This window comes from Triturus cristatus, chromosome 2_2 (assembly GCF_964204655.1).
Source record: "Triturus cristatus chromosome 2_2, aTriCri1.1, whole genome shotgun sequence".
NCBI classification, from domain to species: domain Eukaryota; kingdom Metazoa; phylum Chordata; class Amphibia; order Caudata; family Salamandridae; genus Triturus; species Triturus cristatus.
The window spans coordinates 987,287,641-987,305,206 of record NC_140582.1 but is presented as its reverse complement, the minus strand read 5'-3'; the positions used below and the strand labels follow the sequence as shown (position 1 = coordinate 987,305,206).

General features: G+C 43.0%; 1 protein-coding gene across 2 annotated transcripts in view; it reads right to left on the bottom strand.

The window, feature by feature from the left end:
* Positions 1 to 2,174: 2,174 nt before the first annotated feature.
* The window catches only part of HS3ST1 (heparan sulfate-glucosamine 3-sulfotransferase 1), an 85,661-nt gene continuing 70,269 nt past the window's right edge, over positions 2,175 to 17,566 (bottom strand). For both annotated transcript variants that reach the window (XM_085642410.1, XM_085642411.1), the window contains exon 2: positions 2,175 to 3,497. In XM_085642410.1, coding sequence (XP_085498536.1) covers positions 2,447 to 3,478 — 1,032 coding nt within the window. In that variant the 5' untranslated portion in view covers positions 3,479 to 3,497 and the 3' untranslated portion in view covers positions 2,175 to 2,446. The remainder of the gene's footprint in view (positions 3,498 to 17,566) is intronic.

Genomic DNA, 17,566 nt, shown 5'->3' with positions numbered 1-17,566 from the left:
GATGCGGAAATTCAGCGTCACAGATGCAGTGAATGAAGATGCGGAGACTTCCTGCAGGGGTTGTTCCAAAAGGCACATGTCAGGTTCGATCCATGAAGTAGAGGTGATGAGCCGGTTCATGTCACGCAACAGGAGCAATGCACTGGTTCGGATCCATGCAACAGGAGCGATGTTCTGGTTCCACAGAGGATGTATGGGTTTGCTGAAGCATGCAACCTTGGCCTCGATTCCAAGGGTTAAGGACTAGGGTGGCACCAGATCAGGAGGCCAGTCAGCTAGCCTTGGGAATCACTCTGGGTTCAAATGATGCAGGTCCAGTCCTTCTCACCCAGGAAGGGGAACAGCAGGCAACAGGCCAGCAAAGCAAAAGTCAAGAAAAGCACCAGTCCATCAGAGTGGCAGTCCTTCAACAGCAAAGCAGTCATCCTTCCTGGCAAAGTCTTCACAGTTCCAGATATGTACTGAAGTAGTGGTGTCAGTGGCCCAGTCCTTCTATCTAGTTGTGTCTTTGAAGTGGGGGAGATTTCCAAGATAGGTCTTCAAAGTGCACAGAGGTCCTCCCTCCTGCTGCAGCTCCAGACTCATTACAAAGGGTATGAAGCCATTTGTGTGGGGGACAGGACACAGCCTATTCAAGTGTAAGTGAGGGTGGGCTTAGCTCCTCCCTCCCATCCTGCCAGGATGGCCCATCAAGTCACATATAAGATCCCATTTTGTGTGGCTGTCTGGGGGGGTACACAAAGCCCAGCTGTCACCCTTTCCTGTTGTGTATCAGACAAAGACAGCAGGCACCAAATGGGTAAAGGAAAATGTCACCTTTTTAAACGTGGCATTTTCAGAACTGCAATTTAAAATAAGACTGCACCATAAGTTGTGGTTTTCAATTGTGATTCGAGAGAAAAACTGAAAAAGTCTCTCTTCGCAATTGGCAATTACCCTTAAAACATATAATAAATGAATCCCAATCTTATCCTATGGGAGAGAGAGGCCTTACACTAGTAAAAAATATATTTGAATGTTTTTCACTACCAGGATGTGTAAAACTTTAAAGTCCATGTCTTGCATATTAAATACATTGCACTCTTCTCTGTGATATGTCCAGGGTTTACTTTAGTGGTGACTTATATGAACGAAAAGGGAAGGTTTGGGCCAGGAAAGAGGTTTATCTTGCCAGGGTGAAATGGCAGTGTAAACTGCAAAAACAGGCTCTGCAATAGCAGGCCTGACCCATGGTTAAAAGGCTTCTTAAGTGGGTACACAATAGGTGCTGCAGGCCAACTCGTAGCATTTCATTTACAGGCTCTAGGAAAATACAGTGCACTTCACTAGGGAGCTTTTAGTAAACTAGGTATATCAACTGGGGTTGAACCAATATTACCATGTTTAAGGGACAGCACTTTAGGACTAGTTATCAGTAGTAACATGCACAGAGTCTTAAAGCCAGCAAAAATAAGGCCAGAAAAGTAGAGTCGGTAGTCAAAAAGTTGGGGGTGGGGCAGGGAGACCACACCAAGACTGTCAGGTCTAAGAGCAACACAGAGCAACAGGAAAAGAATGATCAGCTACTTCTAAAAATAATCACAGAAATGGTTTAAATTACACAAAGGAGTCAATGCATGAAACAATTGGAGAACCCTGTCCTCTGTCCTCTTCCCTTTACTTTGTTGTGTATACTTTACAATATTTATTATATATCAACATCTTTATTACTTATCAAAACCTTTTATACCCTATGTGTTTTTCTGTGTGTGTACATGCTTTATGCTAAGGTGCAATGCGGTTGTGGACTTCTGCTCACCTAAGTGTGCCCTACTGCAAAATGTAGTTGTATTTGGTTCATTATAAAATACGATAGAAATGTCAAAATTGTCTCAAAAGCACATACAACTAAATTTACTAATTTGAATTTTCTCTTTTAATAGCACACACATGCACAATGGGTGTGCAGTTAAAATGTGTTCATAGATTAGTCAGTTATCTCTAAAGGCCTTAAGATTTAATAAAAAAGTAAGCCAGTAATGCCAATCAATTAGACACAATTGGTGCTGAAAACGCCATTTATAAACATTGGCCATTAATAGAAATGTACATAACCTCTAAAAGAACAATTGTATATAAAAAGAGCCAAATGCTTCTTTTCTTTATCAGAACGACTTCATAAAATACAAAATAAATCATTTCAAGAATATTTATTTCAGCAATATATATATTTTAGTTTCTGTACATAATCTAAGTAATGTTAAGACGGAAGGTTAACAATGAAAATACATACAAAATACTTTTTTATTTTTACAAGTAGAAAAATAAAACATGGTTCCGGTGAACCATGGCTTTAATACTGTGCATAAGTCTTATATAGATTTTACAAATAAATTATAGCTTAAAATATTTTTGAAACAAACAAAACACATTATGGAGTAAGGTTTGTATCCTGGCTTATCACAAACTAGCGCCAGTCAAATGTCCGACCAACAATGTCAAAAAACTTCTTATTGGGTTCGTGGAAGTGTTCCTGTAATTTTTCCATTAACACAGAGTCGACATGAGGGTGTGCCCTTCCTTTGGACTCATGCAGACAGCGATCCCGTCCACCATCTCTTAAACAATAAAACCCTTTTGTCTTATTGAAGTAAAAATTTGATGCATTAATTTGTGGGGATAACTTTAAGAATCTCTCCACCTTCTCCATCTCTGGTAAGGGTTCTTTTATTAATTTGTCACCATCCACAATGTGCATGTGATGCAAGGGGAAATACTTCAGCCAGTTTTGCATGTAAGTATAGTACACACTTCGGTTTATTGCTTTGTAGTCCACATTGATTTCTCCATTTTTTAACAAAAGTTCTTCTACAGGTGGGTAGAGTTTGTGTTTTTGTTTGTGGTTGTGGAAGACCTGAGTATAATCTGAAAGAACTCTCTCAATCGGGTCTCTTAGAATAAGAAGTATTCTGATAGACTCATTCATTTTATGGACTCTCTCAGGCACTTTCATAGATGTAAAGTATGCTGGAGTTTTTTCTACTGTAAGCTGATGTGGGTAGGAGAAAGGCATTTGCTTAATATACCATTCTAAGCCTTTATTGTATTGCTCTTCCCAGTCAAAGAAATGGACTTCACTTTCTGCTGCCGAGATATCAGGGTGAAGACTCAGCATCTCCAACAAGGCTCTAGTTCCACCTTTTCGCACTCCAATGATGATGGTGTGGGGCAAATGCTGATGAGTTATGTTAGAACTGTTCCTCAAGTCACTTTTAATGAAACTCTTCTTGGAGTTATTCATGGAGGTGAAGAGTGAGTTGGTCATTGGCCTTGAGGACACCAAACTAGGATGAACAAAAAGAAGAACAGTCCACAGTAAAAAAGTTACCATGACAGAAGTTCTTTTCCTGTTTTCACTCTTCCAGTCATGAAGACTTTTTCCAACTTTCAGGTAGATGTCTTTGGAATAACATGGGAATGTTTTACTGACCCAATCCATTGCTTCAAATGTGAAGTCACTGAAAGAAAACACATGCAGTTTAGTATATTCGGACACCATGATAGGAAATGTAAATAAAGCATTTAAAGATTCAGTACTGTATAGTGATTTTTTTCTTTTTTAATTAGGACTCTCAATAGGAAATGTTATTTTAATTGAAATGCTAATATTACTCATAAGAATCTGGTACAAACATACTAATTGTTTTCTACTGAACTTACCAATGTAAGGACCAGCTGCAACTATTAGTTTGCAAATCATGCCTACTCGAATTCAAAAGGTTATAAGGAATGAAATTACAGTGCTTAGAATTCAGGCTTTGACACGGACGTAGTTATAATATAATTTGCACGGAGCTTCGCATGCTTTAGGATTTTACTTAATTTCATTTTGCAGTAAATCACTCTTACAGTGTCAGAAATGGACATTGAAATATTCACACCTTGTCTTAAAGTAAACCGCTATAAGTCTTGCCTGCCCCTCTCCCCGAGACTATTCAATCATCAGCTGTCAGTTGTAAAAATAATCAAAAATTCAGAGAACTAGGGTCGGATATACAAAGGGTTTTAGCATTAGCAACAGGGCCGGACTGGAAACTGAAAGAAGCCCTGGCAAATTTTGCCAGACCAGTCCCCGTCTGGTGCGTAGCGAGCGAGTGCAGCGGGCGAACCAGACCACTACCATGGGCGTTGGGAGTGGGGGGGGGGGGGGGGACAAGGTAATCTCCCCAAGAAAATTTTGGGAAAAGACAGACCAAAATGGTGAATTCTACAGCAAATCTTTCATTACATATTCAATTGTATCAACTTTCAAAGCACAGTAAGTAGTAGATGATGACCTTAAAGTGCACCTGGTTACCCACCCAGTCATATGTACCCATAGACATTCTAACAGAGAGCACCAAAAATAGACACGAGCAGTGAATCGGAGAGAACAAAGTAAAAGCTAGTCCAACCCCCATATGGTGTGTAGCGAGCAAGTACAGTGAGCAACCACTACTAAGGGGAGTTTGGGGGGGTTCTCCCCCCCCAAGAAAAGTTTGGAGACAGAAAGGCCAAAACAAAGCATTTTTCAACACATTTTTCATTACATATTAGATTGTATTAACTTTTAAAGCATAGTAAATGATTACCTTATGGAGCACCAGGATACAGTCATAAATCACAGACGTTCCTAGTAAGGATGCCCTGGGTCCTGGTGCAAGCAAGGAAAATAATCCCTTTGACTGATAAATACAGCAAACATCTGGGTTCAGAGGGCCCCACAGGGCTCTGAGACCAAGTGCTACTGCACTAATCTAAGCCACGCACATGTCTTGTATCAAGATTGGTGATATAGTGCTGTGGGGGACACAAAATCCATATTTTCATGAAACTGCATCAGAGTATTTTTAACCTTTGCTCTATGATGAATCTAAGGCTAGGACTTTGATGAGCCTCTTCTATGCTTAGGTACATCGAAACTTGGACACCATTATAAAACTATGTTGCATTCCAAACATTGGGAAAGACCAACATAGGGAGTAGTGGCTTGCAATATAGTGACATACAACTCTTCAGAGCTGACATAAATAAAAAGGAAAGACCTCTGAGAGGCTACACATAACCATTACCTTTGCTAAGGCCATCTTAGCCGCTCTGCTGGGTGTATCACTTGGTTTTTGTCGATTTAATCAGCCATAGTAAGGTTTGTATAGGCCGTGCTTGACATTTACGTGGTTCTGTGCAAAACAATGAATGGGTCACATAGCATTCACTGACTTAACATAGCGAGTAATTTCCGATTCTTTATGGGCCATTCCAATGTACTGCCTGTTTCTGGCCACTTGTCTCGACTGTAAAACTCTGTTTTCATTATTCTAAAATGAGGACACTGACCTTTGTAACCAACAGCAGGAATAGTTAAAATGTGGTACTATGCTGGTGCAAGAATATAAGAGTACATGAGAATGTTTGCGTTGTAACAATGCTTCGATATCACAAACTCTAAAAACCTGTCCATCATCTAATCTGTGAGTGTGTGCACAGTAACTCCTCCTGTACATACGCAAGTAAGAATAGCAGTATTTGCTTCTGTGTATTTGCCATCCACACACTCGTCAATTCAGATTTAATGAGAGAGGTGAGCATAACTCAGAACTCGCGCCTTAACCTTTCCAACTGATATTTCAAGTTAAGCAGTATACATGGAGACAATGCAATGTGGTGCCGTGCAGCACAAAACAGGCCGCACATCTATTGTGCTCTTTCCACGGCCCGCGACGTTGCGCAACTCAAGCCACCTCTTGTTCCGCCCTGCTCACAAATATACCACTGCGCAGAACCGAGCTGGGAGCTTCACCTTTTGCTTTTAATCCCGGCCTGGTCGCGACGGCCGCCCAGTGCCATGATGATTGCAAACGACTGGACGGACACTAGTAGACTCGCCTGCGGGCAGCAGACAGGGGGGCTAGAAATAATTACATTATGGCTGCACAGTGCCTCTCTGTCGTCTCTCTCTGGCCTCTGGGATGCCTCCTCGCCTCACCAGTCACGCACACTTTTTATTGCACGAGCCCCAACGCGCATGATCACCAGACAGCAGCCCCACCTTAAGGGTGAACTGAAGAGTAAGACCGCGCAGACGCGGTGGCGGAGACATCTGCACGCTGCGCACCTCTGCTCCCGATTATTAAATGATTGAATACACCTGGCTGCTGCACCGGGGTCACAGACCCGGAAGCTGCAGCACCAGACTCCAATGCAGATGTGCTTTTTTGGAGCGGGGACGCGGAGTAGTAGTCTATCTGTCTGCCTGACCTCAGCAGCGGAGGTCAGACAGTCAGTCAGACTACTGACTGACTCACGGACCGAAAATCGGCCCCAGCAACAAAACCGGCCCCCTGTGAAAAATCCAGCTCCCACCCCATCCAGCCTACCGGGCGATTGCCCGGTGTCCGGAATTGCTAGTCCGGCCCTGATTAGCAATCTCTCTGAATCAGTAAATCTGAGGGTTTGCAAATGCTGAAAAGATTTCCTTATGTTCTAAATACATTCAGCAACGTGAAAAACGTTTTCCAAATCACTAAATGTGTTTATAAATGGGTACCAAATCGCCTTTTGGATGGGGTGTGTTTCGGGCATCCCTTCTAAATATTAATTCAGTAGCCTATACTTCAAATGTTTTGTCACCAGACTACAGAGAAACGTTAGAAGGTACATAGTTCTGAGTTGGCACTGTAAATTATTGCAAAAGGGAAGGGGCTGCCTTATAAAATAAAAAATTTAAAAAAATAAAAAAAGGTTTGTTTGGAGGTATGCACAATGGTACAGAGAAACGCTGCCAACTCTTAAAACTTCACGTTAAAGAGGCTGCATTAAAGAGCTACGTTATTTACAGGTGAGGAGCTCTAGTGGTCTGCAGGCCCAAACAGGCCACCCTCCCTAAGACGCGACCAAACTCACAATTAAAAATAAGGTCAGTCAGATTGAGACCCACTCCAATACCTTCTGTGGTAAACTGAATTTGTACGTAGGTTGGTTCGCAAAAAACGTATTTGCAAATTGCAGCAGCTGTCGGTTATTATATGTGTAGTTCATATATGGTCCCAAATTATTATTCTTGTATTCACAAGACATCTATTAAACACTTAGCAACAACATTCACTAAAATTTGCTTACCCATGTAATTTGAATATGTGGGTTTGCTGCTCTAGTTTTTTAGAACACATTTTTTAAAACATTGCTAAATAAGTCTTCCTTTTTTTTCTAATCCTACATGCGAGGCCAAGGCAGCATTATGGTATAAGTCATGCAGGTAACACGTATGTGCAGTATTCACACTTTTCGTTAAGCACCACTGTGAGCAATTGTTATAGATGGAATAGTGATCTTTTAATACTAGGTTGCTGCTTGTAACCCTTTTGGATTGGAAGGCAACATATGTGATGTTACCAATCTCAACACTTAAAATTTGAAAGTGAACTTTCGTTTTTGCTAGAGCTGGTATCCAAGAATAAAGCATGGTGGCAAATAATCGATATCAGGGGCCTGCACCTCCTGCAAGGAATCCTAAATCTGCTGAATGTGCTGTACCAGATTAGTCCAATTGCCCGAGTGGACAAATACTGACCCACTTATTGCGATTCAATCTGTGCTGCATTCCGTACTTAAGTCTATGGGAAACTACAAATAGCAAAAATGTATTCTCCCTAAGAAGATCCAATCCTTCCTCCCTCCAGCACTAGCGCGGTGTGAACTTCAAAATCCTTTTTGAACTACCAATCACCCAGTAGCCCAATATTGGCCATACAAAACAAGCATTGGCATAGCCAATAGGTCTCGCCTTTCGGGACCTTATAAGTGTTTAGCCATGCAACAGTTGATGTTGTTGCACCAAGGACATTGTGCTGCATAACTAAATACTTATAAGGTCCCAAAAGCGAGACCTATTGGCTATGCCAATGCTTGTTATGTATGTCTTTGAAAACCAGGAAATCGCTTATTTGCTAATATGAATGAACTGTTCTGTTTTAGAGTTTTTATCTCTGATGTAGATTTGAACTTTTATGATTAATTTTGTATTGATCGAATAAAGTATTTCTGATCTGATATAATGCAGCAATGTTACTGACTGGTGATGCAAGCCATTAAGAACGTATGGGAAAAAAGCGAGGGGACGTAGGCCTGATTTACAGTCTGGTGAAGAGAGTACTGCCAACTGCAACAAAGTACCCTCTTTGCCAAACTGAATTTCCGCCGTCTCATGTAGAGTCGGCCGAACTTAAGTATGTCAGTCACGGAGGTTCCTGCCAATATAAGAGATGTCTGCTGGGGAGAGGCACGTCACATCTCTACATCTTAAGTATGGTTAGATCAGGGCAAGGGAGAGTTTCACTTTGGCCCAGTGTTTAATTTGTATAAAAATAAATGCCAGGGCTCTCGTCAGCACACCACTGCAACTTACACCACACATTGCCCCCTGTCATGCTGCCCATGACAGTACGAACACAAGTACTAACCATCGCACTCCTACAAATGTAACAATTTGCTCTATTCCAGGCCTCCCAAAGTGATAAGAATGGCTTGGGCTGCAGGTAATAGTAATTTGAAATGTATATTGAATTAATAATTGACTGTTGTGGTCATCTTAGACAGTGCCACCTCGTGGCAGACTGTCAAAAGAGCTGATGTCGAAATGCCGGTGGGTAGCACCGGAAACCACCTGCTCAAATTAAGCAATGCTTTGGCCCTTATTTAGAGTTTGGCGGATGGGATACTCCTACAAAATGTGACGGATATCCTGTCCTCTGCAATACAAGTGCCATAGGCTATAAAGCACTTTAAATCGGGCGCTCGGGACATCCACAACCCTTATGACACAGTATCCCGTCACCAAGCTCTAAATAAGGCCCTAATTTGTATAGTTTGCTACACTTGGGACATTTCTTAACATGTGCCAGTTTTTCCATGAAAATTCAGGACATTGTTACATTCAAATCTTTTTCATTGCAGTGTTTTCTTTCATTCATTATTTCAGCTTTGTATGTCAAGAACCGCTTTTTGTTGTGGTTACTATCTTAGTTACATAGAAGTGGCCCTTCGATATTAACTTCAATATCTTTGGTGTCATTGGTGTGAGATTTGCCTCTGTGGCGCTTAGTAAAGAATGTAACATGATAACTAAGCCAGTCCCTTCACGCTGAAATTAATTCCTTAATCAGACTCCTGGTCCTGACAGGAGCAATGCTGTTTTACAGAGATTTATGTTTCAGCAGAAGCACCAATACATAGGTGCTGTGCATAGAACATTATTATAGATCTGTGGGCACACCTGAAACCAAACTACCCAAACCTAGATGTGTGACTGGGAAATTAAATTGTGATACATCGTACTAGGAAGAATACCTATTTTTACATTAAATACAATTATAGATTTTACAGTGTAACATTACAGCCCACTATCGAGGCCTATACCGGTTGTTACAGGCTCTGAACCAGCGTTATAGGCCTGAGCCACGCGCAAGGGCCTATAAAAAGGGACATTAACATCCGGTATAGCTGAAAGCAGAAGGGCTATACTGCTTTATCCCATATATGCTATCAGGTATAGTTTCAATGACCCGCCAAACATCAAAACTAAAATGGCTGCCTTCAGCATCACCCACACCTTTTATCACAGTTCTAGAGAAGAAGACAGGGATAAATCATTCCTGAGAATTGCTGCATACATTGTTATCAGTGATATTATTGAAGCCAGTCAGCCCCATCGGTAATTGGCAACCATTTTTGGATTGCTTTTGCTGGTTTGGTACACACGCTTTTGTTATATTTTGACCACAATCAATAAATATTAACAGTAAACAAAAGGGTCACACTTTCGTGGTGGAAGGAATCACTTATTCTTTTATAGTAATAACACTTTGTTTCATAGAGCGTTTGTATACAAAATGCTTTATGTCTAACATTTTTGGACTAATTTTTAAAAACAGTATCATTTTTAGCCTGTTGCCATTTTATTATGCGGTTCAGAGTCCACATCTATCTAATTTGCGATTATTTTAACATGAGAGCTGCATGTCACACGCAGATCTCAGCCGCGAGTGTTTCAACTACTAAGCCCTGTTAAAAATGTGCCAAGCTAAGATCTAGCAAAAAACAGACATGAATTAAAACATTATATGAGATTTATGAGCAAGTATACAAATAATACTATCTAGGTGACTAAACTGAACTCTTGCAAGGTGAATACACAGAATATTAGATCATCATAAACTATAATACAGACACATTCCCATTCAAATAACGGGTACGCAAGGGATGTGGCATCACTTCCAGTGAGGGTGTTGCATATCACCAATGCAAGTTATTCCCGCCACTTATTTCTTGAAGCCCTGGGGGTCCCTACATGCAATGGGACGGACTGTCCCGGTGAAAGGCGATTTCCTGTTACTGCTTCGCTTGCTATACAGATGTGCCCCTCGCCTCCATGATAAGTATTAATAATCTCAATGGAAACCATAGCCCTGATCCAGAATTTCTTCTGCATAGTAAACCCATAATGGAAGGAACTCTATCAGTGGATTCTTCTCTTAATTAGCACTTTCTCCACAAATCAGAGGATTCCATGTTTCCATCCGGCTCCAAATCAGGCCCTCGATTTCTTTCTGGGGCTGATCATTTCATCAGCGGTCAGAAACTTGCACGCATTAATACTATTATAAGAGCAGTATTTCCAGTCATTAAATGTAAGTATAATTTAACAATTGGTATTATGATCGTATTAACGGCGTATATGGCGCCCACATACACGTGTAGGCACAACACCAAGAGGCATTCTCTTGTTGCTAGAGGCCAGATGGTTAAACAAAACTGCATTGGTATAAAAGTCCAAACAGTTCCTTACCAGTGCCATTTTCGGAAATTTGTTCTTTAGTCCCACACGGAATGATAAACAATACACATTTTAGTCATTATTTGAGCTCTACGAAAAACAAGTGCGTTCCTCGTGCTGAAAGGAGGCAGCAGGGGGAGGTGCGAGAGGAGGGGTGAGTGCTGGATAAAAAGGCGAGAGGAGGGGGGGAGGGGGAGTGCTGGATAAAAAAAAAAAAAGTGTTGGCAAAAGTGAAAGCGTTTCACTTGCGAGAGCGAGCAGCGCCAGAAGTGATAATTGCTACCATATGGCGCCGCGCATTCCCGCAAGTGAATCGTCACACATGCACGCATTGCCACTGAAGGCAATGGAACGTGTGCACGTTTTTGGCTGAAAAGGTCTTTTTGCCTATGCAGCGTATGCGCGCTGCGTAGGCGAGACCTAAAAATAAAATGAACCTCGCCTTAAACAGATAGTCATTTTGGGGGGATTCTGTATCCAAAATTGAGCCTCTTCATCAGCCTTCCTACCCCTCCATCTCGGTTTGAACAACGCTCCTTAATGTTTAAGTGAGGACCAAACAACCAGCTATTCTGCTTAACTTGCATTCTGTAACCATATCTTTCAGCACCTAGCAATAAAACCATCTCATTTGCTCATTTTATTTCCTTTCTGAAGACGCCAAGTAAGGATCACTTAGTGGTGTAAGAGTGATTTAAAAAATACAAATAAATGTCAGCAATTGCTAAAAATTAAGCATATGAAAACAAGACTTGTCAATGAAGATGCTAAATGTTTTGCTAGTAGGTATTCAGGGCTGGTGCAAAAGTGAGTGCAATTGCTCTGATGTCTTGCAGGGCGCAGTCTGCCAATCATTTTCCAATCATACACACGTCCCACATTGGAAAGTTGAAGTTTAAGGTGGATTGGTCGGAATTCCAGGTCCACTACGTTATGGAGCAAATCCCAAACTGATCTCTGGTAGGATTACCCATACATCATTACTGCCACCACTGCAAGTATGGATATAATCACTCACACCAAAGGACGAACCATCTACAGGATAAACAGCTTATGAATCCTCTTTGTAGCAAAGGAGAATCACAAGTTTTCTGTAGAAGGCTGGACTGTTGTTTTTCTAAACAAAGCCCGCCTCTTCAATCAGACAGGCTTATGGCAGGTCCACTAGAAATAGGATTATGAATGTTGCAAGCATAGTATGAAATACAAGGCTGGGCTTGATTTTCAGGATAGAAGGGCAACCCTGCTTACAGAATCACTGGGCTTTGGTTGAGGCATTGCTGTCTCTGGTTTAGGTCTCCATAACTGCAGTGAGCAAGAGCTCTTGGGTAGATTTCACTCCAATTCTTGTTTTCTCACAAGTATCATGAAGCTTGTAGCAGTACTCACTTATTTTAATTTGAAAGGATTTAGATGTGGTAAAATTCAAAGGATTGCATAGGCCTCAATTCAAGGGATTGTCAGCTAGAACATAGGCTGTTAGAGATTTAAATGGCAGGCTGGATTTATAGGATTTCGTTGTTTCTTTGAAGAGGTAAACATCACTTCCCAGTTGCTTGTGAGCGTTAAGATGTTTGGTACATGAACTAAAGCAAATTTTCATGGGTAGAAGGAAATAAAATCCAACAATGTCTATCCACCCAATATTACTCAGTAGTTACCTATGTGACAAAACACAAATATCGCTATTCTAAAATGTGTTGTTATACAGATTTATAGAGTGCACCATCACCTAGGGAGGGTATCCTGGTGCAGAACATGTGGGAGTGTAACTAAACCTATGATCTAGTAGGACTACTTCAAAAGCCAGTTCCTCGGATACTGGCAGATTTCAAGGAGTCAGGAAGCTCTTCTGGGTAGAGACAGGTTGTTTCACGCTTTAGTAGTAAGGTAGGAGAAGGCTCGTTCACCGGATCGGTTTTTCTGTGTGCGTGAGAGGTGTGCCAGTAGGAGTCTAGAGGAGTGGAGGGGTCTGGAAGGTTTGTAAAAGCAGATGAGATTGTTGAGTTATGCTGATATATAGTTCCTTGAAAGTGTGGGTGAGGAGTTTGAATATGGCCTGTGTGTGTATGGGAAGCTAGCGATTCTGGTTGTTGATTTCTAAATGGTCTGCAGCCAGCATGTGAGTTTTTTCTTTTTCCTGGCAAGGAGGGTATTCCGGTAGGCCATCTTGCTTGTGATGACAGCAAACACAACAGTTTTCCTGATCCTGATTGGGAGCCATCGGAAAAATCTTCCTCAGCATCTTTAGGGTATGGAAGCATGAGGTGGTGACTGTGTGGACTTGGGAAGCCATGTTGAGTTTGTCGATGCCGATCCACACACAGGTCCTTGGTGTGGTCGGTCCTAGCTTGGTTGGTCACCAGGTGCTCTCCTTTCTTGTTTTTTTATTGATTATTTCCTGCAAATCAGTAAATACAATTTTAAGATGTTCCTATTTGTGCAAAGTGTAGGAAAAAAGATTATATTTGTGTAATCTGCAGCAGATTAAACTTGAATAAGGAATTGCAGTACGCAGAGATGAGCTTCGTGAACTGGACCCAGTATAGAGCCATCTCTTGCTAGTGCTGCTTCATTTTATTGCATTCATTTCATCCATCAGGTAGAAAACACGTTCGCAATCTGAACATAATTGAAATATATTTTAGAACAAGAATGTTACAATCAACGCCTTAAACACGTCTTTTATATCCGTTTTGTAGGACAAATGCATTTCGGTTGTACTAAACACTTGGACATAGAAACCGGAATTCAAGCACAAAATGGACTAAAGAGAAGAATATATTGAAATGATGCCCCGGGGGTATTGCCGGGTAAAGTAAATTCAATTGCTGAATTTGGCTGCCCCGTTATGGCTGTGTGTGGGTTTGCACTAGAGTTACCCACCAAATAGCTTTGCTATCCTCGACCAAGCTTTTTTAGAAGCACAATGCAAAAGGTGCTGCAAAGAATGGAAAATAGATTTGAAAAAAAGCAATTCTGCTTTTGCATCACGGGATAGTCATACTAAATGTCACACCAGGCCGCGTGCCAAAAACATGCTGGACCTCAGGCAGGCACCAATCTCGATTTAAATCCTCCAGGGTCTCAGGAAACCACACTTGTGGGTTTACAGAGCGCGCTCAGATTCGTGCGTCATTCCCCCGCCCCTACTCCGCTTTCAAACCACAACCAGATTTATCAAATTAACTTTCTCTCCTGAATGGTTGTGTTTATTGTACTGTGAGTTAATTTCCCTCCTCTCTGGATTTCCCTCGGCTGTGGCTTGGCAAGGAAATCTATTGAGCTGTTTCCTCCTAAATATCCCTAGAAGTTTGCCGATCCACTGTCTCTACAACTGAGCCGAGAGATACCGCATTCTCGTAATGATCTCTTAATGACCCCCTTTAATGAGAATGGCTTTTAGATAATTATACAAAAACAGCTCTCACAAATTCCCTTTGGTTTTTAAATGGCAATGTAAAAGATGGAAACATGTTTCAATCACTATAAGAAAACACTTTGAAAAATCCATCCTTTTAGAAGTAGAGATTGCTTTAGCAGGCTCACTGGAGGTTACAGAGAGGTAGGAGTTTAGTCACCCTCAACCATTGGTTCTTTTTACAGTCATTCGAATATTCTCAAACCACATTCTACAGCAATTCAGCCACTGGTGGTTGTAGCTTACAGTCATGACACATGGAGTTTACTGCCACTCATTGTATAAAATTGCATGAGCTGCAGCGATTTTAATGCAAGTGTGCCTCAAAGACTCCTGAGGCTGGAACTGGGACTGCGTTTGTTCTGGCTATGGGACAGGATTGGAGAGGGGTGAGGGGATGTGGCAGGTGGGGTGGGAGGGGGTTGGGAAGAGGTGGGGAGGCATCTCTCCCCACACATGATCTGGTGAATTTACTGGAATATTTGGATAGTGGCGATGGCTATCCACCTTCGTTTCGAAAGAGGGGGCATGGAACCACAATTGATTATATATGTGCCCTACGTTATTAGGGAAGGTGTTAGAATCTCTGGTTGGCACAGGTAGGTACCATATGGCGCCGCGTCAAGCAGGGAACCTTTCCTCCAGTCAGGGTAGGGGGGTACACTCCAAGAATAACCCCTGCTCACCCTCTAGGCAGCTTGGCGCGAGCAGACAAGGCCTATCTCAGAGTGTTTAGGTTAAGCATTTGTGAACACACACACAGCAACTCAGTGACAACCCCACAAATGGACTCCACACTGGGATATATAAAAAAATAACACTTTATATATATAGATTAGGCTTAGCACAAGACCAGATAACGTTTAAACGGCCCACAATACTTATTAGACAAAGAGTTCTTAGGTTTAGCGTAGTTTTAAAGTTCTGTGCGCTTCGTTCCTTTCCGTACGCTTCGTACGCGGTAAAAACTGCTTGGGAACGGGTCTCACACGCACTGTAGGCGCTTCGGGATGAAGCGTACACCCTACGGTGCGACCAGGCACAGTACCTTTATCTTTTGGTGAGTTTGTCACGGATGCTGCGCTGACATCAAGCGCGATGTACGGTGCGTTGTCCTCCTGGTGCGGTGCGTACTACGGTACGTTAGACCTTGGGTGTGCAGAGCTTCAGGGGACGGTGCATTCAATGTTCGTCGTGGCGTTCGCACGGTACCATGAGATCGGCAATCTTGATTCGAAGCGCTGGATACAAGCGAACAGTACGCTCCGCACAGGGGAGACGTACGCAACTACCGTACGCACTGCAGCCTTTCCAAAGCAGGGGAAAGAAGCGTACGCCGGCAGAACGGTTCGTAGGGGATAGTAGCAAGTACGGTTCGCAGTCCTTCCGTTACGGTGCGAGCTACAGCTCGTAGGGGCCTGTTAGTTGCGCTGCTCAGGCCGGACGATACCTTCCTTTGCGGTGCGAGCTACGACTCGTAGAGGGGCCTTAGTCACGTTGTTCGGGCCAGACAGCGGGATACCAGCTTTCAGGGGGTATGCTGCGATCAGCGAGACGTACGCAGCAGTTCGAATCGAAGATGCGGGGAAAACGGTCCATTTTCCAAGGCGATCTCACGGCGGTGAAGTCCACTGGTCCTGGGACTTCGTTCAGGGGGCAAGCTCACTCACAAGCCCTTGGAGATCTGTCAGCACAAGTCAAATAAAAGTTCCTTGAGTCTTTTCTTCCTCTTCTTCAGCAGCAAGGCAACTACTGCAGGCCAATCCCCCAGGTCAGGGACAGTACTCCTCCATGCAGCTTTTCCAGTTCCTTCAGGTCGGACAGAGGTTTCTTCTTGGCAGGACAGGATCTAGTTTCTTCGGAGCAGGGCTCCTTCCTTTATACCACAAATCCTTTGTTCTCTCAGGCCAGGGGGGCCCTTGCCTAGTTCAGTCCAGTTCTGGAGCACTTTGTTGATGCGATGCAGGCTTCTTCTTTCAGGGTGCAGGACAGAGCCGTCAGACGCTCCACAGGGGCTGGAGCCAGCATTGTGGTGGCAGAGCACAGCCCTATTCAGAGTCCAGGTGTACTCCTCCCACCCATCTATATGTCAATCTTCCTATTCACCACCAGTCTACCTAGCCCTGCCCATCTGGGGTTCCCCAGCCCTGTCACTCACACAAGCCAGACAGCAGATACACATCACACAGAGGCGGGCTGAAATGGTTAGGCAAGCAAAGGACAACTTTCTAAAAGTGGCATTTGCAAACGCAGAATATTAAAATAAACCTTACTAAAAGATGTACCTTATTATTCGGAGTTCAGGCATACTAAACTCAATTTACTACCATGTTCCCTGGGTCTGTTAAGATCTTAGGATGTAACAATTTTAACAGCTCATTCTGGCCTATGGAGGACAGGTAGCCTTACAATAGTGAAAAACGAAAATGGCTGTAATTCACCATTATGACATGCCACACACATCAGGGCTTGTCCTACCTTATGCTACAATGCACCCTGCCCTTGGGCCTACCATAGGGGTGACTAACATGAAGTTAAGGGAAGGTTTAGGGACTGGCAAGTGGGTGCACTTGCCAGTCAGCATGTCAGTACCAGACTGCACGCAGGTTCTGCAATGGCAGACCTAGACCCATTTTACCAGGCCGCTTCTGTGGGTGGCACAACCAGTGCTGCGAGCCCACCAGCGGCATTTGTATTTACACGCCCTGCCACTCCTGGTGCACTTTACTGGGGTCTGATTGTAAACCAAATAAGCCAATCATGGAATCCAACCAACATAAACATTTTACATTGGGGAGAGCATATGCACTTTAGCACTGAACAGCAGTGGTAAAGTGCCCAGAGTCATAAAACAGCCAACAACAGGTCAGAAAAAATGCAGGAGGAAGGCAAAAAGTTTAGGGATGACCCTGCAAAAAGGGCCAAGTCCAACAGAAGGCGTATGGGAAACTTCTGAGAGGGACCATAACACTCTATTTGCAATGTTATCCTGAACTGTCGGTGGAGTGGTAATTCTCAAAACATCTTAGAGCGGTGGCCATCTTATGGTTGCCCTCACATAGGCTACATATCATGAAGCAAATACGGGCCTTTTAGAGCACATGTGCTTTCCTTTGACTTTTCTGTGACCTGGGCAGCTTGGCTCCGCTGCCCCAGGTCAGTCCGGTCTCACGAGCTCCCCGTCCTCTGGCCACCTGTGATTAGCATCAGGGCTTGACACACCATAAAGCCTTTGCATTAAACACGAGCCTCCAGCTAATCTCTTTCACACCTGACTGTTCCTGCTTTATGGCTTG